Genomic DNA, 27,402 nt, shown 5'->3' on the forward strand with positions numbered 1-27,402 from the left:
AATAAATATAAGAAATACTATTATTTATTTTTTGAGCTAGTGAAGTCTTTATAAGGGTTCGTATTAGCAAGGAAATGGTGAAGCTGGCATTTTTATTGCTGTTGAGGTATAAATTGAAGATATTCCTAGAAGGCAGTTTGACATTATTAATGAAAATTTTATTTTTATTTTTTAAAGATTTTATTTATTTGAGAGAGAGAGTGAGAGAGAGAGAGAGCACAAGAGGGGATAGGGTCAGAGGGAGAAGCAGACTCCCCACCGAGCAGGGAGCCCGATGCAGGACTCGATCCCGGCGGGATCATGACCTGAGCTGAAGGCAGTTGCTTAACCAACTGAGCCACCCAGGCGCCCATTAATGAAAATTTTAAAATAATTACATGAATTGACCCAGAGATTCTACTTACAGAAAGCTCTTTAAAGGAAATAATTAAAAAAAAACTTAGGCAGAGATTTATGAATGGAAATGTCTATTGAAGATGTATTTTATAAATGAATGATTGGCAGTATCCTAAATGTCTTACAGGAAAATACTTAACGTGCAGTAGATAGATATGCTAAAAATGGTATTTCAGAGAATTCATAAGGAGTTTGGAAAATTCTAATAAGATGTTAAGTGACAAAATAAGTATATTATCCTTAACAAAATACTAGCAAGCCAAATCAACAGCATATAAAGAGGATTATACATCCTGACCAAATAAGACTTATCTCAGTTTAACATCTGAAAATCAATAACTGTAATATACCATAGTAAGAATAAAGGACAAAAGCATGATCATCTGAGTAGATGAAGAAAAAGCATTTTACAGACTTCAGCACCCTCTCATGGTAAAAATAGTCAACAAACTAAGAAGAGATGAGAACTTCCTCAGCGTAACAAAGGACATTTGTGAAAACCCCAGAGCTAACGTCATATCAATGGTGAAAGACTAACTGGATACTTTTTCCCCTGAGATCAGGAAGAAGACAAGGATGGCACTGTTCAGTGTTATGGGCAATAAAAAAGAAATAAAAGGTGTCCATGTTGAAAAGGAAGAAATAAAACTGTATTTACAAGTGACAAGATCTATATACTAAATCTTAAATTCATAACCAAAACTATTAGAACTAATAAATGAATTTAGCAAGGTTTCAGTACACAATATCAATATACAAAATTAATTGTATTGCTATACACTAGTAATGAACATCCAAAAATGAAATTAAGACGAAAAAAAAATTAAGAAAAACTAAGGAAATGAAATGAATTTACAGTAGCATCCAAAAGAATAAATTTACATAGAAATAAATTTAAAGAAGAAATGAGAGTTGCACATGAATAACTACAAAACATTTTTTGAAAGAAACTCTTAAGGAAATGGAAAGTCATTCCATATTCATGGATCAGATTTAATATTGTTAAGATTGCAGCACTAAAAAAAGAAAAAAAAAGATTGCAGCACTACCCAAAATGATCTGCACATTGGACACTGTCTCCACCAAAATCCCAGCAGACTTCTTTTGCCCTCCAGAAATTGACAGACTGATCCTAAAATTCATATAGAAGTGCACAGGACCCCAGAATAGCTAAAACAGTTTTGAAAATAAAAAGCAAAGTTAAGATTCAAAGTTCCCAATTTCAAAATTTATTACAAAGCTATAGTAATCAAGACAGTGTGGTACTGGATAAGGAGGACACACAGATCAGTGAAATATAATTGAGAGTCCAGAAATAAAACCTCACATATTTGATCACTTGAGTTTTGGCAAGGTTGCCAAGACTTTTCAAAAAGAGCAAAAATAGTCTCTTCAACAAATAATGCTGGGTCAACTGGATATCCACATACAAAAAAATGAAATTGGATCCCTGCCTCATGACGTGTATAAAAATTAATTCAAAAATGGATCAAAGATCATAATAAAAGCTAAAACTGTAAAAACTCTTAGAAGAAATATGGGAGAAAATATTTGTGATCTTGGGTTAGGGATCTTGGATGACACCAAAAATACAGTAACAAAAAAAAGTGATAAATTGGATTTCATCAAAATGAAAAGTGTTTAGGGGCACCTGGGTGGCTCAGATGGTTAAGCATCTGCCTTCAGCTCAGGTCATGATCCCAGGGTTCTGGGATCAAGCCCCACATCGGGATCCTGGCTCATCGGGGACCCTGCTTCTCCCTCTCTGTCTGCCTCTCCCCTTGCTCATGCTCTTTCTGTCTGTATCTCTGTGTCTCAAATGAATAAATAAAATGTTAAAAAAAAAGTTTATACTTCAAAGGACACTATCAAGAATGTGAAAAGACAACCCATAGAATGGGAGAAAATATTTGCAAATCATATATCTGATAAGGAACTTGTATCCTGAATATATAAAGCACTCTTGAAACTCAACAATAAAAAGACAACCCAATTAAAAATAGATACTGTGAAAGATATTTCTCCAAAGAATATATACAGATGGCCAATAATCATGTGAAAAGAAGCTCAACATCATTAGGTATTAGAGAAATGCAAGTCAAAACCATAATGCAGTACTATTTCATATACACTAGATGTCTAATATGTGAGACAGGTAATAACAAGTGTTGATAAGGAGACAATGGAACCTTCATATGTTGCCGCTGAAATTGTAAAATGGTCTAGTTACCTTGAAAGTTGTTTGTTCATCAGAATGTTAAAGAGTTATCATTTGGCCTAACAATCTCACTCGTAGGTATTCCTATTTCATTGTCAAGAGAAATGAAAATGTATGTCCACACAAAAACTTGTACGTGAATGTTCATGGCAGCACTATACATAATACAAAAATAAAGTAAATGTCCACGAACTGAGAATGGACAAATGTGCTGTATCCATATAGTGGAATATTATTTGGCAAAAAAAGGAACAAAGTACTGAAATATTAAACATTCAAAAATTAGGGTAGGAACTCTTTTTTTATTATTATTATGTTATGTTAATCACCATACATTACATCATTAGTTTTTGATGTAGTGTTCCGTGATTCATCGTTTGCGTATAACACCCAGTGCTCCATGCAGAACGTGCCCTCTTTAATACCCATCACCAGGCCAACCCATCCCCCTACCCCCTCCCCTCTAGAACCCTCAGTTTGTTTCTCAGAGTCCATAGTCTCTCATGGTTGGTCTCCCCCTCTGATTTCCCCCCCTTTATTTTTCCTTTCCTGCTATCTTTTTTTTTTTTTTTAACATATATTATTTGTTTCAGAGGTACAGGTCTGTGATTCAACAGTCTTACACAATTCACAGCGCTCACCATAGTGAACTCTTGAAATATAAACTGCATTATTTTCAAACCTTTTTATTCCAGCAGCTTTAAAAGCAACTCCACCCTCTGCTTAGACAAGACCACCTTTTCTTTTTTATTCTTCCCTGTCACTCTTACCTTTGTGCTCACTCAGAGTCATGGATGGGCAGAGTACAATTAAAGGTGTGGACTTTAAAGTACTATTCAAGGTAAAGGACTTCTGTAGACGTGAAACACTCATTTTCCTAAGTTAAGGACTAGGAGCTATTAATTTGACAATTACATAAAAACTAAGGTCATATTTCCATTTTTATTTTTAAAGGAAGTTTGTTTAAGCCTTGGTTATTTATTATCTATTACTGAGTATCAAATTACATCAAAACTTAGTTGCTTAAAACAGTAAATATTACCTCACAGTATTTGTGGTCAGGAATAAAGAGCAGCTGAGCTAAGTAGTTCTGGCTCAGTGTGTATTATGAAGTTGCTGTCATCTGAAGGCTTGACTGGGGTTGGAGGTTCCTAGGGAGCTCACGTGCTTGGTAAGGTAGTGCTGGCTTTTGTCCAGAGGTCTCACTGTTTTGCATGTGCATCTTTCTCTATATGGCTGCTTGTATGTGTTCGCCATAGAGTGAGTGATCCAAGAGAGAGCTAGGAGCAAGCCACCATGTCCTTTATGACTTAGTCTTATAAGTCACACACCATCCCTCCTGCCACGTTCTATTTGTTAGAAGCTAGTCACTTAGAGCCCTCATTCAAGAGTGGGAGACTTAAGCTTCATCCCTTAAGAGAATGGTAGCAAAGAACTTGTGGACATATTTGAAAAACACCAGTGAATGCTTGAAATTCTAAACTGATTTACATTTCACATGAATTTTGCAGTGTTTAATTGTTCTTCAGAGACTAGATGTTTGGCTCTCTGGTGGGAATGACCTATGTGTGTGGAACCAAAAATTAGATCTCCTGTGTAAGACCGGTCACCTTTCTGATACAGGTAAGAAAACAAATCAAAGTAATTATGAACCATGATTGATAGGCTTTAAAAGACATAATGAATCTTCAAAGAGACTTTCCATGAATACAGAGGTTAATATAGGGGATTTTTCTTTTCAATTCTGAATATATCCTGTACCGTATTTCTCCAGTTCAAGTTCATGGTTGCGTAAAATATATTTCCATCTCAAATTGGAGGGAGATGATCCTGCCCCTCCTCTTGGCCTTCCCTTCTAGTCTAACAGCATTTCTCAAAAGTGGTCAAGAAAAACCTTTTCATTTATGCTCTTAGGCTCTGTTCCTAAACTGAGTTTGATGAGCACATTGACACGTGGAATTAAACCTTTCTGACTTTATAATAGCATTTCCTTCTTTATTTGTGGGGTTATTGGACTTTGAATAGATTCCAAAGGATGACTTCGTTTTACAATTGGTTTTGCTATAAAGTTCATACATTGTGCAAACTTACTAATAAAATTCTATTTTCTCAGAATTTGGTTGATATTTTTGGTTTTAACAGAAGAAAATCAGTTTTGACTTCTGATACCAAGGATCTTAAAAAATAAAACTAAAAACTATTCAGAGTAAAAATATTTAAGTATAAATGGGTAAATTTGAGTAATAACCTTGAAGTCATGTGATACACTGTTAACTATGTTTCTGAAAGTAATCAGATAAACCCATAGACATTGTAGAAAGAACATTATTAAGCATATCGATGTCTTAAAGGTAGCAGGAGCCCTGTGAATTTAATTTACAGTTCATAATTGGAACTAACTCATCTCCACATAGATACTATAAAATGTTAGAAAACTAACGTGATGTCTTAGCAAAACTAAATCCATACTGTTCTAGGATTTACAGTTTTAATTCTCCATTGAATGATCACTAGTAATCTTGGTGGTATCTAGATTGTATTTTCAAATTTCCTATTATGAGTTATAGCTCTATTTACATGTATATTTTCCTTTGTGTTTCTTACATTAGCTTGTGGCTACCTGTGAATTTTATTCCATGAATTATTAGTATCTATGTTGTGAAATACGGGCTAACGAAAATGTTTTGTATGTTAATGTAAGGAACCACCTATTACTGTAGTCTCCCTTTCTTTTGCAAGTTATCTTGGAGTACTGCTAGGTAATCACAGTATTGCCCTATTTATCAGTGTCTCAAGAGATAGTGGAAACCTTTGAGAAAATCTTTTAGAAAGCTTTGAGAAGACCATAGGGTACCATTGGTGAGCTTTTTGTGATTTGGGTTTTCCAGATTACAGGATGCTGTTGAATTAGCAGTGCTCTTAGACCTTTAGCTCAGGAAGCTTCTTTCATAAGGCTTGCTTGATTTTAGGCTAGCAGGGCTTCTGGGGGCAGTTACTCTATATTTGGAAATAAGCAAAGATAGTCCTAGTACAATGCAATGGAAAGAACCTTGGCCTAGAACACAGGATATCTTTCCTTTTCCAAAAGCAGTATGTTCTGTGATTTGTGTATTAAGTTGCTACTTCTAGATTGCTGAGTTTCCAGTATTTTCATTATTTGATAAACATCTTTTTATTCGAGTATAGTTGACAAATGTTACATTAGTTTCAGGTGTATAACGTAGTGACTCAGCAATTATATGTTATACTGTGCTCACCACAAGTGTAGCTGCCATCTGCCACTGTACAGTGTTGTTATAGTACCATTGACTATTCCTTGTGCTGTACCTTTTATTCCTGTGACAATGTTTTAACAAGCTGTTTCTGCATCTAGAATTCTCCTCTTGCTACCTCTTCCCCTGCTCTCCTGTCTCCTCTACTTTTTAGCTTGTACCACTTCTCCCCCTTTCTCCTCCTCCACTATCTCCTCCTCCTCCTTGAACATGGAAAAACACAAAGCATACTGTCAAAACAACTCTACATGGAGAAAAGATTTAGGTTAGAAATACTCCCCATATCCTAAGAGTGCTAGTTTTTTGATGGGTGGGAAGTTAAAGCAAATGAGTAGAATATTTTCCAAATTTGTATGTATTGTAAATTACATATATATTTGTGTGTGTGTGTGTGTATAGATATAAATTCATATATTTCATAATGGAAAATTAACTTTAATAAAAATTTTTTTTTTACCAGCTCATGGTGGTTCTGAATCTAATATATCAATTCTTTAATTCTTGCTGACAAAGTAATAATTGTAATGTCTTTTACAAAAGTTAAGGTTACCCTAAAATCATTTCATGATTCAGCTATAAAAACATACTCAGAACTCTCTTACTCTTCCAGTAATACAAGGAATTTTGTGAATGTACTAATTGATTATAAACATGCTATTTGAAAGCCATGTTCTTAGCTGTTGATTGTTGTGACTTAACTCATTTACTGCCAGGCGGTCTGCTCAGGCTTTTTAAATTTACATTGAGGAAAATGCCAACTTTGCATCTTGTTTGAGCTAGCTATCTTGTAAATGATCATGGTGATTATCCTCAGGGATTCCTGGTAAAAAAGTTGACCACAATAGTAAAAATGTTCAAAGAGCATATTCTGCCCTTAGTAAATCAATGTCTTCTTTAGGTCTCACATACTTTTCACAGAATCATTTTCCATGTTTAGGTAAGCACGGAAGTGTGGTGTAGCAAACTATATGAGCTTTATTGTTACCACTGCTTTTATGGGAAATGACTGACATAAATCTGAGAATGTTTTTATTTTTGATGTCATCCTTGAAGAAAATAATTTGACCTTTGTTTTATATATTTTTTAAGGGATCAGTGCTTTGATTGAAATACCTAAGAACTGTGTTGTGGCAGCAGTTGGCAAAGAACTGAGTGAGTAGGACTCTTCTTCTTCTATTTCTTTTTTAAAAAATTTAAAACTAGACTTGTATACACATGTTGGAGAGACAAGTTAAGTTTTTAATTTAAGGGACATCCGCCCTTGCCCCAGTGTTGGCCTCCTGCGATTTTTGAAGTGATGTGGAGACTGAGACATTTTCAAGATGTTGGGTCAGTTTTTGTTCTGTGCTTGATCTAACCCAGAGAAGTGGGAGCAGGGTAACCCTACATGTCTGATGCCAGAGAAGGCAATTTACATTCCATAGTCCTCTCTGTTGCTGGTCCATAGTCATACACTTAGCAAACATTTTAACCACGTAAAGCAGCTATCAACATTCTGGCAACTAAAAACTTGAGTTGGATGGTTGGAGGACGATCTTTGTGGAAATTCACTGAGGTAGCCACTATGGCGTTTTTTGCCTCAGGAAGCCAGAGTGGGGCCCGTTTTCTTGGGAGGAGTTTATACCATTTCCTTCAGAGTGTAGTAGGGGGCCTTCAGAGCAGAGGGAAGGGGGTAGCATGAGGAATTTTGTAAATGTATTAATTGATTATAAACCTGCTGTTTGAAGGCCACTTCAGTGTTGACTGTTGGCTCTTTCACTGCCGGGGAGCCCACAGTAAATAAGCCTTTTGTTCCCACTGCCTTTTGAATGGAATTTGGGTGCTGAGAAGTGATAGTAATAGTAAGCATGCTGCTTAAAGGCTGCTTTTTTCTACAAGAATTTTTCTAATGTACCCCAGAGGGCATTTGATGTTACTTGTGCTACTTTTCCCACCGACCAGACCTGAGACTTGCAAATGCCAATACGACGTGAGCTAATTGTTTACCATTTATTACGTGCTGTTTGCAGCCTCCATTGCTTTGTAGCCAAGTTTCTCTTTCTTCAACTGACCTTTCCATGTGTAATCATGTCAGAGGAGTAATTTTCTGGACCCTGTGCTTATCCTTTCTTTCCATAGAATAGTTTCAAAAGATATAATGCTGTGTTTAGTTTTCTCTTTTCCTTGCAGAAATTTAGTTTTCCCACATTTTTGATGGAGCTGGAAACCTGCCTCGCTCTTCCCTGCCTTTCTCCTCCTGTAGCCAGCCATGATATCACTTTGAGTTTTGCTGATTTTACTACCTAACTCAGTGGTTCTCAGATTTTACTGTGCATTAAAATGACCCAGAGTGCTTGCTAAAAACACAAATTACTAGGTCATACCCCTAGAGTTTCTAATTCAGTAGGTCTGGATTGGGGCTGAGCTTCTGCATTTCTAACACGTGTTTTGGTGCCACTGAGGGTGCCGGCTGGGGGCCATATTTGAGGACTGTGGCTCTAAATATTTTGATCCTCTTCTTTCTATCTCACTACCATTGCTCTGCTCCATTCAGGCTCTCATCTCCCCTTTTGCCTGTTCTGTTGTGCTAGTCTCCTAACCTACCTTCTTTCCTCTCCTCTACTGTAGTACTTCTCCAGTGCCTTCTCCTCTAGTTTACAGCTTCTCAGATACATTTTCCAGGAGGTGCCAGAGATGATCGATCTAAAAGGCAGTCTACTTCCCTGCTTAAAACCTTCAGTGGCTTCTATTGCCTACAATGGTCATTTCTACACTTTCAAATTTCTAACTAGTACAAAGTGTTTTGCTTAGTAAAAACATTAGAAGCAAAAACAAAAAAATAAACTATCATTTACCGCCTTTATTCTGTAAAATTACTTTTTAACAAAAATTATGAAGAACATGATCTCAGCAAAGAATAGGTTTTATGCAGAAAATAAGTTGTAAAAAATATGTAATCTTAAAAATAAGGTTCTGCATTTTGTTAGTTTTATCATATATATAGTGCCATTTTTCCTTACATAAAAATAAATTTCAGGGGCACCTGAGTGACTCAGTCGGTTAAGCCTCTGACTCTTGATCTCAACTCGGGTCTTGATTTCAGGGTCATGAGTTCAGGTCCTGCATTGGGCTCCACAATGAGTATGGAGCCTACTTATAAATAAATAAATTTAAAAAAATTAAAATAAATTTCATTCTGTAAATAGAGTATCTTTTGTATTTCCAGGACCCAATTTCTGCCCATGTTCTTGGTTTTAAATGTTCCATACCAATTTCTCTTTTTCTGTGTTAGGGCATGCTCCTTTCAACAGGAAATACAATTTCTTTCTTTATTTTTTTTTAAGTTTTTATTTATTTATTGCGTGTGTACATGAGTGAAGGGAGGGGCAAAGGGGAAGGGAGAGGGAGAGAATCAAGCAGACTCCGCACTGAGTGCAGAGCCCGACTGAGGGCTCAATCTCACAACCCTGAGATCATGACGTGAGCTGAAACCAAGAGTTGGATGCTTAACTGACTGAGCCACCGTGCCCCTCAATAGGAAATAAAATTTCTGAGTGTACTGTGTGTTTCAGTGATTTTGAGGCTTTGCTAGCTAAGCAAGGCTATCAGCTCAGAGGCTTCATCTTGGTTCAGAAGACCAGGCTATTTTTTCTTAACCATTTTTTAGAATTGACTATTGCTTCTCTTTTGTCTTTGGATCTAATTTATATTTGTTTTATTTCCTTGAAGTTATTACATGGGTGACCCTGTGAATACTTGCCTGTGGGGACCATATTTATGGATTCACTGAACAGTTTCACATTATATTTAGTACCTGGTATTTTATAGAAACCTACTTGGTAGGTTTCCTTTTCTTGTCAGTATTTCAGGTTATCATTTCTCTTAGTTTGATTAAATAGTACATTGTCTGTTATTCCACAGTCCCAATCTCAAGGTGATTTAGTAGTATTCAAAGTATAAGTAGAATTTTTACACAACTTTGGTAGGTATCCAGAAGCATTCCCTTTGTATTTACTGAAAGACCTTCTTCTTTTGATAGCCACTGTTTGAATGTGAATGGCTGTCAGGATGAAATAACTTGGCTAGAGATTTGTCATTTGGTAACATATTGTCCAGAGACATAGACAGAAATGTGGTATGATTTGTTTTCCAGAGAGGAATGTGAGAAAGAAGAGAAACATTAGTAATTAGCTACCACCTGGAAAGGATATGAGTTCTGAGGCCTACCCACTTCTCAGATATTAATCATCCTAATCTGTGAGCATCCATAGTACTTGGTCCAGTGGCTTATCTACAGCACTTAATACATTGATCATAAGCTTGTTTATAAGTCTCATTCCCACTCTAGACTGTATTTTAGGGCAGTGACTGGGCCTTTCTCACATTTGATGTCTAAGTTTCTGGAACATAGTAAATGTTTAGTAAATGTTGATAGAATCACTCCTGTTGATTTGATTTTTGGGTTTTCTGTATTGATTAAAGTTAGGATTTATACAAGTTTAAATAAAACTATTTGTTAAAAAGTCAGATAATGACTAAAGCAACACACTGACCATCTATTATAGTCAGAAGTATATTAAAGGAACACATTGAACATCTGTGACACACAAAAACTATAAGGCATGTTCTCAGAGAATTTATAATTCAATAATGTATGCCTAAATATCAAGAAAATTTAAAAAAATTAATGGCTGCTGAAGTCTTCACTGAGTTGAAGTTAACCATGAATTTGTAGCTTCTTTTTGTAGCAGTGCTTACTGACCTGAGAACATGAGTAGAGAAAGCTGATGATGAAGATGATTCTAGGTTGTAGACCAGTCACTGTCCAAGGAGAGAGGGAGGCAGGGTAGCCAGACTTATACTGAAGCCCTAGATAAGATGGAGACTTCTGGGCTTAAAAGAGTTTTAATAAAGGAACAGTTGTAAAGACACACTCACTTGGGATTTTAGTAGATCATCTCAAACATCTCAAGCATTTGAAAAAAATACTCTAAAGTAGTATGAGTAAGGCTTTCTTTGGAGATGAGTTTTTCAATATTTTAGATCTTTCTCACTTAATGAAATGCTAGCTTTTTGACCAGAAATAGAATTCTATCTTCTTCGACCATTTTAACAAAATTATATCTGTATTTTCATTTAGTAATTTTCCGGCTGGTAGCACCCACAGAAGAATCACTGGAATGGGATATTCTTGAAATTAAGCGCCTCCTTGATCACCAGGATAATATTCTTTCATTGGTTAATGTCAATGGTAAGCTTATTGTGTACATGTTTATATTCTGTAAAATTTTGCACTTTGTTAACAGTACCAATTCTAAACTTTAGTCTTGTTTTGTTCTAGGATTCTATAATTACCATCATTAAAATAATGCTTTACACTAGTAGGGATCAGCAGTCTACTATAGTCTGAGGTTTAAGCCAATGGAACTGATGAAGTTTCGTGGGTTGGTAGGTATCTAAGATGTAGGAATAAGAAAAATAGAGTGAGGCAGAGAAAGAAGATGATGGAGGGAGCAGGATTCAGGTGCTGCGTGGTAGCTGTGGGATGCCTATCATAGGCTATAAATAATAATGCTTAGTAGCATTTCAGCATTTTTGGCAAATGGTTCTGGCTAGTTTTTCTTCTATGGACCACACATTACAATATCATACAGCAAGATATACACTTAGAGCAGAAGGAGCAGGATTCAAGCGGGTTGTAATCATGACTGAAAGACTGCCAGAGAATACCACCAAGATAAAGTAAAGGTCTGCAGAATTTGGGTCCTATCTGCCCTTCTTCATGGTTGTGAGCTGACTCTGTCATCAGATGGCAGGGTAGGATCACAAACCACCAGTCCTGGGATTTGGTTGGCTCACTTTCAAATAAAGTGACACCTTGTATCATCAGACCTCTATTGGGGAATCTGTATTCCACGGTCACACAAGAGGAGTCCTGGATAGCTTAGTTTGATGATAGTCTGATGGAGACCATAAGAGAATTGTGAGATGCTATGAATATGATGTAGTGGGAGGACCGGACTGCACTCCCTGACCTGAGCCCTGGGTTGGCTCTTTTTGAGCAATACTTTGTGTAACCATGAAGGAAAAGGAAATAGAGGTACAGACAGCACCAAATGTAGTCTCTATTTTTATGCCATTGAATCACATTTTCAGATACATGTGTGAGAATGTCCTTTCCAGCTCCAAAATCCTCTTCCCTGATAGTCATCTTCTTACACAACCCAGCTGCAAGTCTTTCTAAAGACCAGATTGTCTGTGGTGATAGAAGTAACATGTTGGGAGCACCCTTTTATTTTTCTCTGGGGGCTTTTATTTTCTCTAGCCATGATGGGCAGCACAAAAGACAAGCTCTTATTTGGGAGACCCTCTGATACTGAGCCCTTAACTCCAAGGCCCTGGAGCTGCTGAACAAAGCACAATTACACTGGTCAGGCCTAGTTGTTCTGTTTTAGTGATGAAGCACTGGTACCATTGGTCCAGCATGGCTCCTTAATGAAGGTGATGGGATGTTACTCAAGAGACCTTAACCTCATGGCGTTTCTTTTGCTGCGTGATATGCAAAGAAGCTTGTAACAGTTTAACCAAGAAAGTGTTCTTCAAGTATTTCTTTGCCAGCTTCTTAAGGGAAGGAAAATGGAAATCTAAACAAAAAAATTGGTAATGAAAATTACAGGAAACTCCTAGTACTTTTTACTTTATTAACTCCCTGACTGTAAGATTACACTACAAATAATAAATAAGCCAGAAGCATATTGAGGAATCATATATGGACAAAGTGTTTGTTAGAATTTGAAAATGATATTGTGACAGTCTTATTGTGTACACAGGCATGTTTGCTGTACCGCAGATTTCAGTGATCCTGAAATGATTATGTTGTACAATTCCCAGCTCCATTCTCAGCCCTGTGTCTTTTCCCCATAGTTACCATGGAAGATGTGGCTAGTTACTGGGTTTGTACTTCACAGGGGAAGTACATTTTCATTGAGGTGGCCCCAGGCAACCTTAGAATGGTAGGACAGAATTCCCACAAATGTGGATAATGAATAACAGGTTTGCCAAGATACCTGAATTTATGAGCAGAAGGTTTTCTAACACAGACATACAAGATAACCTTGTTTATGTCTTCTAGCAAAAGGCTCTGGTGCTTCTTCATTTTATTCCTTTTCTAGTTTTGACAGCATGGTATGGTAATCACAATCTTTAGTACTTGTGAGGGAAGGATAGACAATTACAAGAATAAGATTTCATACTAAGTGACTTTTGATACTTACACTGGATGAAAATCCATCCATATATATCATTGAGGTTGTTATATGTGAAACATTTTGAGTGACCTGTTTGGGAATATATGTTATACAGTGAAAATTACACTGACTTAGCTGAATGCCAGTATTTTGTTTTAAGTGGAAAATTCCAACTGGGCAGAAATACTTTGTGTAAGAATTGTGTAATACTTTGTTTCCAATGCATAGCTGACTCACAGACAGTTGGGAGGATTAAGTCAGAGCAGGCAGCTGTGTGGTCTCGGGGTTACCTGTTATGATGACCCATGCAGAGTTAGTGTCAAGAATCTTCACTCCTTAACTTCTCTGGTTCTTTTGTAGTTTGAATGAAATAGGAAAGAGAAGGGAAAGGGATGGAAGAGAAGGTCACGGAAAGAGTAGTACTGCCTTACCTGTCCCACTATTAAAATTAGAAACTTGTTTCTCTGCACAGATGAGAAGTGAACTTGTTTCTTCACAAAGCAAATTCTGTAGTGTGTTAATAAACTATAGAAATTGGACTTGGAACCAAGACAAAATAATGTTTACATGTATGATTGTTGGTAATTTTTTATTTCTAAGCAATTGTTCATCTAGTTATTAGATATTTATGTCATGGTTCATTTGATAAATGGAATAATCAAATCCTAATTAACTCATCTTTGTATTCCTAAATTACAAATAACTGAATTTCTTAATACCATTATTATGGAATAATACTGGGGGCTCAAAGTAATCCCAGGGACTCAAAGATAACATTTGATATCTTTTTTAAATGGCTATACATTTATTATTGGATTTTTACAATCATCCTCATTCAATGTATGAGAAATCCAAAATAGAGAAAGGTTAAATGACTTTCTGAGGACCAGGGGGCTAGTAATAGAGCCACAATTAGAACTTGGTTTTTAGACTCACACTTACCTAAAATATGTAAGGATTAAAATAAATTAATTTCTTTAAGATAATTTTTAGTGTCAGCAGTTGCCCATTTTCTATTAAATATATAATCTATAAGGTTTCTTAGTTGGCTCACTAATTTTAAGGTTATAAAAACTTGTTATTATACAAGTAATACATAGTCATAGTAGAGAAATGAGAAAATAGTGAGAAACATGTAGAATGTAAAAATTAAAATTGTCCCATGCTACAGAATTAAGCACTGGTCATCCATATCCTTCTAGGCATTTTTCTGAGTGTATGTATATATATACACATATGGCTTGTGGTTTTGTAATAATATGTCATGAGTATATTTCTAAAGCAATAGAAACATACTTTTACAACTTAATTTTTAATAATAGCATTACTGTTTTGTTTGCCTTTTTTAAAAAATTTTATTATGTTAATCAACATACATTACATCATTAGTTTTTGATATAGTGTTCCATAGTGTTCCATGATTCATTGTTTGCGTATAACACCCAGTGCTCCATGCAGAACGTGCCCTCTTTAATACCCATCACCAGGCTAACCCATCCCCCCACCCCCCTCCCCTCTAGAACCCTCAGTTTGTTTTTCAGAGTCCATAATCTCTCATGGTTCGTCTCCCCCTCTGATTTCCGCCCCTTCATTTTACCCTTTCTATATCTTCTTCTTCTTCTTCTTCTTTTTTTAACATATAATGTATTATTTGTTTCAGAGGTACAGGTCTGTGATTCAACAGTCTTACACAATTCACAGCGCTCACCATAGCACATACCCTCCCCAATGTCTATCACCCAGCCACCCCATCCCTCCCACCCCGCACCACTCCAGCAACCCTCAGTTTGTTTCCTGAGATTAAGAATTCCTCATATCAGTGAGATCATATGATACATGTCTTTCTCTGGTTGACTTACTTCATTCAGCATAATACCCTCCAGTTCCATCCACGTTGTTGCAAATCACAAGATTCCATTGTATATATATACACCACATCTTCCTTATCCATTCATCTGTCGTTGGACATCTTGGCTCTTTCCACAGTTTGGCTATTGTGGACATTGCTGCTATAAACATCGGGGTGCACATACCCCTTTGGATCACTACTTTTGTATCTTTGGGTAAATACCCAGTAGTGAAATTGCTGGGTCGTATGGTAGCTCTATTTTCAACTTTTTGAGGAACCTCCATACTGTTTTCCAGAGTGGCTGCACCAGCTTGCATTCCCACCAACAGTGTAGGAGGGTTCCCCTTTCTCCACATCCCTGCCCACATCTGTCGTTTCCTGACTTGTTAATTTTAGCCATTCTGACTGGTGTGAGGTGGTATCTCATTAAGGTTTTGATTTGGATTTCCCTGATGCTGAGCGATGTTGAGCACTTTCTCATGTGTCTCTTGGCCATTTGGATGTCTTCTTTGGAAAAATGTCTGTTCATGTCTTCTGCCCATTTCTTGATTGGATTATTTGTTCTTTGGCTGTTGAGTTTGGTAAGTTCTTTATAGATTTTGGATACCAGCCCTTTATCTGATATGTCATTTGCAAATATCTTCTCCCATTCTGTCAGTTATCTTTTGGTTTTGTTGACTGTTTCTTTTGCTGTGCAAAAGCTTTTTATCTTGGTGAAGTCCCAGTAGTTCATTTTTGCCCTTGCTTCCCTTGCCTTTGGCAATGTTTCTAGGAAGAAGTTGCTGCGGCTGAGGTCGAAGAGGTTGCTGCCTGTGTTCTCCTCTAGGATTTTGATGAACTCCTGTCTCACATTTAGGTCTTTCAACCATTTTGAGTCCATTTTTGTGTGTGGTGTAAGGAAATGGTCCAGTTTCATTCTTCTGCATGTGGCTGTCCAATTTTCCCAACACCATTTGTTGAAGAGACTGTCTTTTTTCCATTGGACATTCTTTCCTGCTTTGTTGAAGATTAGTTGACCATAGAGTTGAGGGTCCATTTCTGGGCTCTCTATTCTGTTCCATTGATCTATGTGTCTGTTTTTGTGCCAGTACCATACTGTCTTGATGATGACAGCTTTGTAATAGAGCTTGAAGTCTGGAATTGTGATGCCACCAGGTTTGCTTTTCTTTTTCAACATTCCTCTGGCTATTCGGGGTCTTTTCTGGTTCCATACAAATTTTAGGATTATTTGTTCCATTTCTTTGAAAAAAGTTGATGGTATTTTTATAGGGATTGCATTGAATGTGTAGATTGCTCTAGGTAGCATTGACATCTTCACAATATTTGTTCTTCCAATCCATGAGCATGGAACGTTTTTCCATTTCTTTGTGTCTTCCTCAATTTCTTTCATGAGTATTTTATAGTTTTCTGAGTACAGATTCTTTGCCTCTTTGGTTAGATTTATTCCTAGGTATCTGATGGTTTTGGGTGCGATTGTAAATGGGATCGACTCCTTAATTTCTCTTTCTTCTGTCTTGTTGTTGGTGTATAGGAATGCCACTGATTTCTGTGCATTGATTTTATATCCTGCCACTTTACTGAATTCCTGTATGAGTTCTAGCAGTTTTGGGGTGGAGTCTGTTGGGTTTTCCACATAAAGTATCATATCATCTGCAAAGAGTGAGTTTTACTTCTTCTTTGCTGATTTGGATGCCTTTCTTTTTGTTGTCTGATTGCTATGGCTAGGACTTCTAGCACTATGTTGAATAGCACTGGTGATAGTGGACATCCCTGCCGCGTTCCTGACCTTAGGGGGAAAGCTCTCAGTTTTTCCCCATTGAGAATGATATTCGCTGTGGGTTTTTCATAGATGACTTTTATGATATTGAGGTATGTACCCTCTATGCCTATACTCTGAAGAGTTCTGATCAAGAAAGGATGCTGTACTTTGTCAAATGCTTTTTCTGCATCTATTGAGAGGATCATATGGTTCTTGTTCTTTCTTTTATTAATGTATTGTATCACATTGATTGATTTGCGGATGTTGAACCAATCTTGCAGCGCAGGGATAAATCCCACTTGGTCGTGGTGAATAATCCTTTTAATGTACTGTTGGATCCTATTGGCTAGTATTTTGGTGAGAATTTTTGCATCCATGTTCATCAGGGATATTGGTCTGTAATTCTCCTTTTTGATGGGGTCTTTGTATGGTTTTGGGATCAAGGTAATGGCCTCATAAAACGAGTTTGGACGTTTTCCTTCCATTTCTATTTTTTGGAACAGTTTCAGAAGAATAGGTATTAATTTTTCTTTAAATGTTTGGTAGAATTCCCCTGGGAAGCCATCTGGCCCTGGGCTCTTGTTTGTTGGGAGATTTTTGATTACTGCTTCAGTTTCCTTAGTGGTTATAGGTCTGTTCGGGTTTTCTATTTCTTCCTGGTTCAGTTTTGGTAGTTGATACATCTCTAGGAATGCATCCATTTCTTCCAGGTTATCTAATTTGCTGGCATAGAGTTGCTCATAATATGTTCTTATAATTGTTTGTATTTCTTTGGTGTTGGTTGTGTTCTCTCCTCTTTCATTCATGATTTTATTTATTTGGGTCATTTCTCTTTTCTTTTTGATAAGTCTGGCCAGGGGTTTATCAGTCTTATTAATTCTTTCAAAGAACCAGCTCCTAGTTTCGTTGATCTGTTCTACTGTTCTTTTGGTTTCTATTTCATTGATTTCTGCTCTGATCTTTATTCTTTTTCTTCTCCTGCTGGGTTTAGGCTTTATTTGCTGTTCTTTCTCCAGCTCCTTTAGGTGTAGAGTTAGGTTGTGTATTTGAGACCTTTCTTGTTTCTTGAGAAAGGCTTGTATTGCTATATACTTTGCTCTTAGGACTGCTTTTGCTGCATCCCAAAGATTTTGAACAGTTGTGTTTTCATTTTCATTGGTTTCCATGAATTTTTAAATTTCTTCTTTAATTTCCTGGTTGACCCATTCATTCTTTAGTAGGATGCTCTTTAGCCTCCATGTATTTGAGTTCTTTCTGACTTTCCTCTTGTGATTGAGTTCTAGTTTCAAAGCATTGTGGTCTGAAAATAGGCAGGGAATGATCCCAATCTTTTGGTACCAGTTGAGACCTGATTGGTGACCTAGGATGTGATCTATTCTGGAGAATGTTCCATGGGCAGTAGAGAAGAATGTGGATTCTGTTGCTTTGGGATGGAATGTTCTGAATATATCTGTGAAGTCCATTTGGTCCAGTGTATGTGTATCATTTAAAGTCTTTATTTCCTTGTTGATCTTTTGCTTAGATGATCTGTCCATTTCAGTGAGGTGGGTGTTAAATTCCCCTACTATTATTGTATTGTTGTCAATGTGTTTCTTTGCTTTTGTTATTAATTGGCTTATATAATTGTCTGCTCCCATGTTAGGGGCATAGATATTTACAATTGTTAGATCTTCTTGTTGGATAGACCCTTTAAGTATGATATAGTGTCCTTCCTCATCTCTTATTATAGTCTTTGGTTTAAAATCTAATTTGTCTGCTATAAGGGTTGCCACCCCAGCTTTCTTCTGGTGTCCATTAGCATGGTAAATGGTTTTCCACCCCCTCACTTTCAATCTGGAGGTGTCTTTGGGTCTAAAATGAGTCTCTTGCAGGCAGCATATCGATGGGTCTTGTTTTTTTATCCACTCTGATAGCCTGTGTCTTTTGATTGGGGCATTTAGCCCATTTACATTCAGGGTAACTATTGAAAGATATGAATTTAGTGCCATTGTATTGCCTGTAAGGTGACTGTTACTGTATATTGTCTGTGTTCCTTTCTGGTCTATGTTACTTTTAGGCTCTCTGCTTAGAGGACACCTTTAATATTTCTTGTAGGGCTGGTTTTGTGTTTGCAAATTCCTTTAGTTTTTGTTTGTCCTGGAAGCTGTTTATCTGTCCTTCTATTTTCAATGACAGCCTAGCTGGATATAGTATTCTTGGCTGCATATTTTTCTCATTTGGTGCGCTGAATATATCATGCCAGTCCTTTCTGGCCTGCCAGGTCTCTGTGGATAGGTCTTTTGCCAATCTAATGTTTCTACCATTGTAGGTTGCAGATCTCTCGTCCCTAGCTGCTTTCAGGATTTTCTCTTTGTGTCTGAGACTCGTAAGTTTTACTATTAGATGTTAGGATGTTGACCTATTTTTATTGATTTTGAGGGGGGCTCTCTGTGCCTCCTGGATTTTGATGCCTGTTTCCTTCCCCAAATTAGGGAAGTTCTCTGCTATAATTTGCTCCAATATACCTTCTGCCCCTCTCTCTTTCTTCTTCTTCTGTGATCCCAATTATTCTAATATTGTTTCGTCTTATGGTATCGCTTATCTCTCGAATTCTGCCCTTGTGATCTAGTAGTTGTTTATCTCTCTTTTTCTCAGCTTCTTTATTTTCCATCATATGGTCTTTTATATCACTAATTCTCTCTTCTGCCTCATTTATCCTAGCCCTTAGATCCTCCATTTTTGATTGCACCTCATTTTTGATTTCGACTTGGTTAGATTTTAGTTCTTTTATTTCTCCAGAAAGGGTTTCTCTAATATCTTCCATGCTTTTTTCAAGCCCAGCTAGTATCTTTATTATCATCGTTCTGAACTCTAGTTCCGACGTTGTACTAATGTCTGTATTGAGTAGGTCCCTGGCAGTCGGTACTGCCTCTTGTTCTTTTTTTTTTTTTTAGGTGATTTTTTCCGTCTTGTCATTTTGTCCAGGGGAGAATAGATGAGAGAACAAAATGCTAACAGGGTAACAACGGCCCCAGAAAAATATACACTAAACAAATCAGAAGAGACCTTCCAGAAAGTGGTCGCTTTTCTGTTCAGAGAGTTGCTTGCTATTCTTTTCTTCAATCTCCTGTTGAGTTCGTAGGTGTTCAGAATGGTTTGATCCCTATCTACTCAATTCCTGGGACCAGACGAAATTTAGGTCTCCTACTCCTCCGCCATCTTGCTCCTCCAGCATTACTGTTTTATTTTGTAGATGTCTTATTTATTCAGTCCCCAACTGGATGTTTAGATTATCTTCACATTTTTAATATTATGTATAATAGCCTTGTTACATATATCTTTTATCTACTTTTTTCAGGATAAATTCCTAGAAGTGGAATTGTTGGATCAGTGGGTTTACATTTTTTTTAAAGGTTTTGATGCATATCAACAAACTTGAAAGGATTGTAGCAGTTTGTACTAGGACATTAGTAGGACCAAAGTGTTGATTTCCTCTGCTATTGCCAGCTTGGGTATTTTCCTGTTTTTTCAATCTTTCCCAGTTTTCACATCAATAAGTAGTATCTTACTGCTTTTAAATTTCTTTGATTATTAAGGAAATTGAACATCTGTTCACATGGTTACTGACCATTTGTATTTTTTGTTTTGCCTGTTCAGGTCTTTTGCCCATTTTCTCTCCTGGAGTATTTGTCTTTTTTTTAGTGGTTTCTAGGAGCTCCTTATGTATCAAGTATAATAAACCCATTTTGACATCTGAGTTGCAAATGTTTCAGTCTTTTGTCATTTAAATATGATTTTTTTTTTTTTTTGCTTAGCAGATATTTACACATATATCTTTCCCTACCCTGCCTCCTTTAGAGCTTTTTAGCACTCTACATTTATAAAAGCATTTACCTTTATTTTTTTCAATCTTTTAAGCACTTTTTTTTTTAAGATTTTTTTTATTTTAGAGAAAGAGCATGCACTCGAGTGAACAGGGAGAGGGGGAGGGTGAGAGCATCTCAAGCAGACTCAGCTCACAACCGTGAGACCATGACCTGAGCTGAAACCAAGAGTCAGATGCTTAACTGAGTGAGCCACCCAGGCACCCCTCCTTTAAGCACCTTTAATGTTCTAATATATTTGAAACTTACTTTGGCATATGTAAAATAATAGGAAAACTATATTGGTCTCTGCTCCCAGTTCCTGGCACAGAGCTCCTAAAACCCCTGTAATTTCCTAAGTGATAAGAGCACAAGGAGCATCTTTTGTTCTAATATTTGGTCTAATATTTCCTGACATAAAAGCTCCTAAATCTCTTGGAATTTTCTGGGTGATAGGAGAACATTATTTCTTAGTGGGCTTCTGGATGGGGGCTGGTCACCAGAAAGACCAAGTGGTGATTAGAAACTTGGAATTTTTAGCTCCACCCCTCATTTTCCAGAGAGGGGCTGGAAATGGAGTTAATAATTGATCATGCCTACATGATGAAGCCTCCATAAAAGTACCAACAGTGTGGGGTTTGGAGAGCTTCCAGATTGCCCCCCATGTGGAGGTGCTGGGAGAGTGGCAGACTTGGAGAGGACATGGAAGCTCTACAGCCCTCCAGCCCTTCCCACACACCTTGTCCTACAGATCTCTTCCATCTGGGGTTTCATCTCTCTGTACTTTATCGTATCCTGTCATAATAAGCTGGTAAACAGGAAACTTTTCTTGAGGTCTGTGAGCTTCTCTAGCAAATTAATTGAACCTAAGTGGGAGCTGATTGGTGAGAAGCACAGGTAACAGCCTGGACTTGCAATTGGCATCTGATGCTACCTCCAGGTAGAGTGTCAGAATGAGTCAAATTGTAGGACACTCAGCTAGAGTCGCAGAATTGCTCGGTGTGGGAAAAGCCCACACACATCTGGTGTCACAGGTGTTGTGAGTGTGGTGGTAGTGTGACAGGAAGAGAGAGACACGGCAGAAGGGTCCGTTCTCTACACAGTATATGTTCCAAGGTAAGGTTCTTTTATTTCTATTCTTCAGTTAGTTAACCAGATAATCCAGTGTGAGGCATTTCTTTCCTCACTGAATTGAAATGCTGTTATCACATACTAAATAACCAAATAGACTTGAGTCTCTTTCTGGTCTTGCCATTCTGCTATATGTATCTTTCTGTTTGGCTTGTCTAGGTACCTCACTAGTCTAAATATTGTTGTTTTATAGAGCATTACAAGTAGGCAGTCCAGTTCTTTTTTACCTTTAGCCTACGTAAAATGATGACTAATGAGACAAATACGAATTCTGCCTAGATGTGAGTTTTGTAACTGGCTCCCATGTTGGAGAAATGATCATCTGGGATATCCTGGACTGGACCGTGCAAGCCTGTGAATGCAGCTTCTGGGACCCATCTCCACAGTTGGACACCCAGCAAGAAATAAAACTCTGCCAAAAACCAGATGACATTTCTATTCATCATTTCACATGGGATGAAGAGGTAAAAAAAATTGAGAAAATATCTGTAAACTGGCTTTTTTAATAAACCCAGTTTCTAATTTTTTTAACTTAATCTCTTGATGGATATAGAAAGGTATCATTCCCCATGTTCAGGTTATGCTTTAAAATGTTCTTCTATTTTTCAAAGATTGCACACCTTGCATTAAAAAAGCATTTTAATCTTAGCTCCTTTCTGTGAGGCAGGAAGTGATTAAATGTCCATAGATTTAAAAATACTTTTGAAATTTTTGGTTGGATTAAATAATCCCATAGGATTTGAGGATAAGCCTTAAAATGGGCTTTGAGAAACACTTTGGGAAAGGATCTTTTGAAGATGCTTGTGCATTTCCTACAGAGGTAAAGGAAATTAAAAATTTTAGGAATGTTTTTCTCTTAGCCTACTAGCATCCTGGGGCAAGATGATTTGTGTGAGAATTACTAAATTCATTCCTTTAGGCCTTGGTGGTGATGCTATTGAAACACTTTACATCTTTTTTACCAACAGATTACTGAATGTTGGCCCTGATCTGTACATTTCTTCTTTTGCCTTCAAAGGCTTAGAAAATGTGTGCAAAGGGGGCTTACTTCTCTAAATGTAATCAGAAGAAATGTTTAAGAGTTGTAACCCTTGAGTTACAAAGGGGGGAGACTTTTTTTTTTCACTTTATTTTGTGCCTTTCTGTACTGTTTACCTTTTATAATCATATGCATTTTTTTTTTAAGTTTGTTTATTTATTTAAGTAACCTCTGCACCCAGCATGGGGCTTGAACTCACAACCCCCAAGATCAAGAGTCACATGCTCCTCCATCTGAGCCAGCCAGGCAGCTCTGCTTGTTATTTTTATTTTAAAAAACTCAGTGATAGTGTTATGGATAGGGAGAGAATGGTCCATTTTTTGTTTTCTTTGCACTTCTTTTACTTTAAAAACAAAAGCAAAACAGAATACTAACATGCCCAAAGATTTTTTTTTAAGATTTATTTATTTATTTAGAGAGAGCGAGCTTGGGGAGGGGAGGAGCAGAGGGAGAGAGAGTGTCCTGAAACAAACTTCCTGCTGAGTGGGGAGCCCAACATGGGCCCCATGCCAGGACCCTGAGATCATGACCTGAACTGAAATCAGGAGTCGGCTGCCTAACCAACTGAGCCACCCAGGTGCCCCCAAAAATTGTTTTTTTAAATCCACGCTTTATTTTGGAAAAAAAATTAATACATATGATAAACATGTTAGGGTCTCAGAAAAGATGGAAACCACATTTCTAAGAGTTGTGGCCTTAAAAAGTATATTTTTTTCATTTGATAACCTCTTTTGTTTATAAAAATTAGTGTTTAAGGTTTTTCATTTTGTATTTTTAATCTCAAAAGTTCTGATTAATGCTTATTAACTGCTATAAATGCTTAATAAAGCATTACTCAGTTTTCCCTAGTATTTCTTCTTTATAGGAGGTTGGTTCTTTCTACAGGGAGCCTTTTTTTTTTTTTTTTAAGATTTTATTTATTTATTTGAGAGAAGAGTGAGCAAGAGCTGAGGGGAGGAACAGAGGGAGAGGGAGAAGCAGACTCCCCGCTGAGCAGGGATGTGGGGCTCCATCCCAGGACCCTGGGATCATGACCTGAGCTGAAGGCAGATGCTTAACTGACTGAACCACCCAGGTGCCCAAAGGGGCCATTAATTATTGATGATAGGTGACTGATGCAGTGACTCTGTTGAGTAATAGCTATCCAAGAGCTCATTAACTCTCTAGTTGTGTTTATAATTTTCTTTGTGACCTTTGGTAAATCACTTAAACTCTGCACAGATTTCTTGGTTTGTAGAACTAGTTTTGGGGCTTTCTTTGCATTTGAATTGCTACCCATAGGGCTCTAGACTTTAGCAAGTTGGCCAGCTTTTATCAATGTCCCTGACACTGGTCCTCAGCTCGTCTTGCTAAATGCAGAGTACCAATCCCTAGGGCCAAGGGCATCATTCCAGATTTAGACTCTGATAAGCCTTAGGGGCATGCTTTGGTCTAAATATTATAGGTCTGAGTTGGGTTTGTCGCCTTTGAGGGTGCATGAGAAGACTTTTTTGGTATAAAACAGGGAGGCAATGTAGGGGTTTTGAAAGGGCTGCCTTACTGGGGTACCTGTTGCATAAGAAAGTGATTCTTAGGCGAGTGCTACCGAAGTCTAGTGATGTGCAGAATAATTTCAGAAGCTAGGTGGTGTGGTGTGAGGCAAGAACAAAGGACTGGAGTAACATGACCTTGATTCTAATATCCGCTCCATGTCTTAACTTTCTGAGTGACTTCAATCTTCTTTTAAAATTTTAACGGGCTTATCTGGAAAATGGCAATAGTACTTGCTTTCCCTACCTTAAAGAGATGTTGTGAGGCTGTCATAAGATAAACATTGGTGAAAGTATCTTCAAAAAGTTAAAGTTGTTTTAGTAAAAAGGTATTTCTAGTAATACATTTGGAAAAATGTTTTTGCAAATCCTTCAGAGGATCTTAAGACGATAGTGTCCGTACAGCATATGCTTTTTTGTGTCCTTTATAGGTCTCTTGCATGCTTAAGATATGCGGTACAGGTAATTTTGCTCACATTGTCCAGGCAGAAGCAGCTAAGTACCTTCCCAAGGATAGAGCGTTACGTGAATGAACACCTAGGTACCTCAGCAGCCTCCGCTGTAGGGCCATTCTGCAGCTGTAGTCGCTCTCTCGAGTTGTCGTATTTTAGTGAGGGAAGAAGGTGATGTTAAGGGGTGTGATATGCAGAACTTCCTCTGTATTGGTGGTTGTGTCCTTCTACCTTTTAAATGCTCTGAGCTTTCCTTTGCACTTCAGGGGGCAGTACAGTAGGTAGGACTGAGAGCTAGGAATAGGGAAGGTAACGGTGGCTTTCTGATGTTATAGCCGGGCTGGAAATCTGTTATACTGTGTAGTGGTAAGTACTAATTTTATGCCCATTTCTGAACTTTTCCCCCCACCAGAATGTATTTGCTGCAGTCGGAAGGGGTTTATACGTGTATAACCTTCACATGAAGCGTGTGATTGCTTGCCAGAAAAGTGCCCATGACTCTAATGTCCTGCACATTGCCAAACTTCCAAACAGGTACACGGTCCCATCTGTTCTACAACAAATGAAAGAAACTCACATTTCCCAGCGCCACCAAGGTAATTTCTCAAGTGGCAAAGCTCATCTGGCTCCTTGGTTTGACCTGGTAGGTTCTTTTGGAAATGGAGAATACCCCTGGCTGTCTCTAACAGAAGAGTTTGTGGCAAAATGTTAAAACATTTACAAGAAGCTGCATTCAAATGAATTACATTGAATTTGATGATAGGAAGAGATAACGTTAAAATTTCGTATTTATTTAAAAAGACAAAGACTTTTGGGCACTATGTGCTCATTTTTCTTATATTTTCCAGAAACTCATATGTTCATTGTAGTTGTTGACGGCCAGAAAGAAATGGTCATCTCCTTGTTGTGTGAGGCTACTAAGCAAGGGCTTTCCTGTCAGGATAAATTTGGCTGCTGAGTTTCTAGGGATGAAATTACAGGAAGGGAATACTATTTTCTATGCAGGATACTGTTAGTGTTAGAGCTGCCCTGAGAAGAGATACTGTGAGAGGAGGGAAGGGGGGACGCGTCAGGATATTGTGAAAGTGTAATTCATACAGTTTTCGTAAATGTGTTTTACAAAATGGGATGAAGTATTTATCACATTTGAGCCAGTTTAACAGTGTAACGGGTGCCCTTCCCGAAGAGTGCTTTTACTTTGCATTGTAAAGCCATGTTAAATTATGATTTTTATCAGCTCCTGCCCAGAACTGAAGAGAAGCGGTTGAGGGCTCCACTGATTTCTTTCACTGCAAATTTCGCATTGGCCCTCCATGGCGCATTCTCTTTTTATTACTGATTTTCTGTTCTGACAGGCAGTTAATCTCATGCTCGGAAGACGGCAGTGTACGCATTTGGGAGTTAAGAGAAAAACAGCAGCTTGCAGCTGAACCTGTACCAACAGGTGTGTGTCTTTTCTCCTATGAAAGGCAGAAGGCGCATGTTCACATGAAGCATATGCTAGTTGGGATCTCGGATCATATCTTAATATTGCTCTAATGTAGAACTGCCTGGTTTTTTCCATCTCAACTAGTATTTTATTGTTTTAAGGGAAACTGTCATTTCTGAACAAATGGCCCATTGACGTAATTATTCATTTTATATTGTCTAGCATAATGCTTGATACACAAGGAGGATTTGTACCATCAGATACCAAATTCAAGTGTTCTTTCAGCCTGGAAGCATTAATATTGAACTCAGTTTATGGAAAAAAACACTTTTGTGTTTATATCATAATCTCATGAGCTCTTGACCTGCAGGTGTTTGCTTTGAAAAACAAAATCCTGGTTCATTAGCAACCTTTGCATAAGAAATCAGATGCTGCTACCTCTGGAGTTCCTTCTGGTCATGTGACGGTGCTAGGATATTGTTTTTGGACACACGTTGCTTTTCATCTATGCTTTGTTGATAGATCTGTGTTGTGGCTTTTTTTTTTGGACACTGACATTCAGGCCTTTTACTGCTCTCCTTTATTCCCAGTGCCTTTTTGTCATGTTAATACACCTTTACCAGTGGGTGAGTAGGGCCAATAAAAGAGATGAGCAGCAAACCTGGTAGTTAAGATGAAATAACAGATTTACAAAAACCCTAGCTTAGTGTTTCATACCATCCCCTTAGCCCTTGACTAAAGTACAGAACATCTTTGCATTTAAATTTTCTGTTTTTCTGATCTTAAGTAAAGAGTACAGTAATTTTAGAAATGACCAAAATGATTTTGTTTTTCTAGGTTTTTTTAACATGTGGGGATTTGGAAGAGTGAACAAGCAAGCCAGCCAACCTGTTAAAAAGCAACAAGAAAATACTCCTCCATGTTCATTGGAGCTTATTGGAGATTTGATTGGACATTCCTCATCTGTGGAGGTATTTTTAATAGGCATGTAAAGGTTTAGGGCATTCATGAAGTCCTATACTTTTTTTTTTCTGTATGTTTTTGCTGAATCTAAACGTGGATAGGTTATAGTATGTGCAATTAAGATCTCCCTTTACAGAGACACGAAGTGAGGAAGCAAGGAATGTGTTGTTTCTAAAAATGGGCTTAATCACCATTATTTATGAGATGGAGACAGCCTAGAATCAGATGATATGAATCATGTTGAATACCTAACAGTAGTAGAGGGTGCATGGAGGGTTGGGTTATATGTAGAGTTAA

At 37.5% G+C, this 27,402-nt stretch overlaps 1 protein-coding gene across 3 annotated transcripts in view; it reads left to right on the top strand.

Moving 5' to 3' along the window:
* WDR41 (WD repeat domain 41) overlaps nt 1-27,402 on the top strand; it is a 53,281-nt gene that overhangs the window by 19,103 nt on the left and 6,776 nt on the right. The window contains exons 6-12 of one of the 3 annotated variants that reach the window (XM_032404146.1): nt 4,126-4,237; nt 6,976-7,038; nt 11,006-11,116; nt 21,973-22,157; nt 25,126-25,247; nt 26,069-26,157; nt 26,980-27,113. In XM_032404146.1, coding sequence (XP_032260037.1) covers nt 4,126-4,237; nt 6,976-7,038; nt 11,006-11,116; nt 21,973-22,157; nt 25,126-25,247; nt 26,069-26,157; nt 26,980-27,113 — 816 coding nt within the window. Of the gene's footprint in view, nt 1-4,125; nt 4,238-6,975; nt 7,039-11,005; nt 11,117-21,972; nt 22,158-25,125; nt 25,357-26,068; nt 26,158-26,979; nt 27,114-27,402 lie in introns of those variants that run through there. The other 2 variants (XM_032404147.1, XM_032404149.1) reach the window with 2 other exon arrangements.

Source organism: Phoca vitulina, unplaced genomic scaffold (genome assembly GCF_004348235.1).
Source record: "Phoca vitulina isolate PV1807 unplaced genomic scaffold, GSC_HSeal_1.0 scaffold6, whole genome shotgun sequence".
Classification (NCBI taxonomy): Eukaryota; Metazoa; Chordata; class Mammalia; order Carnivora; family Phocidae; genus Phoca; species Phoca vitulina.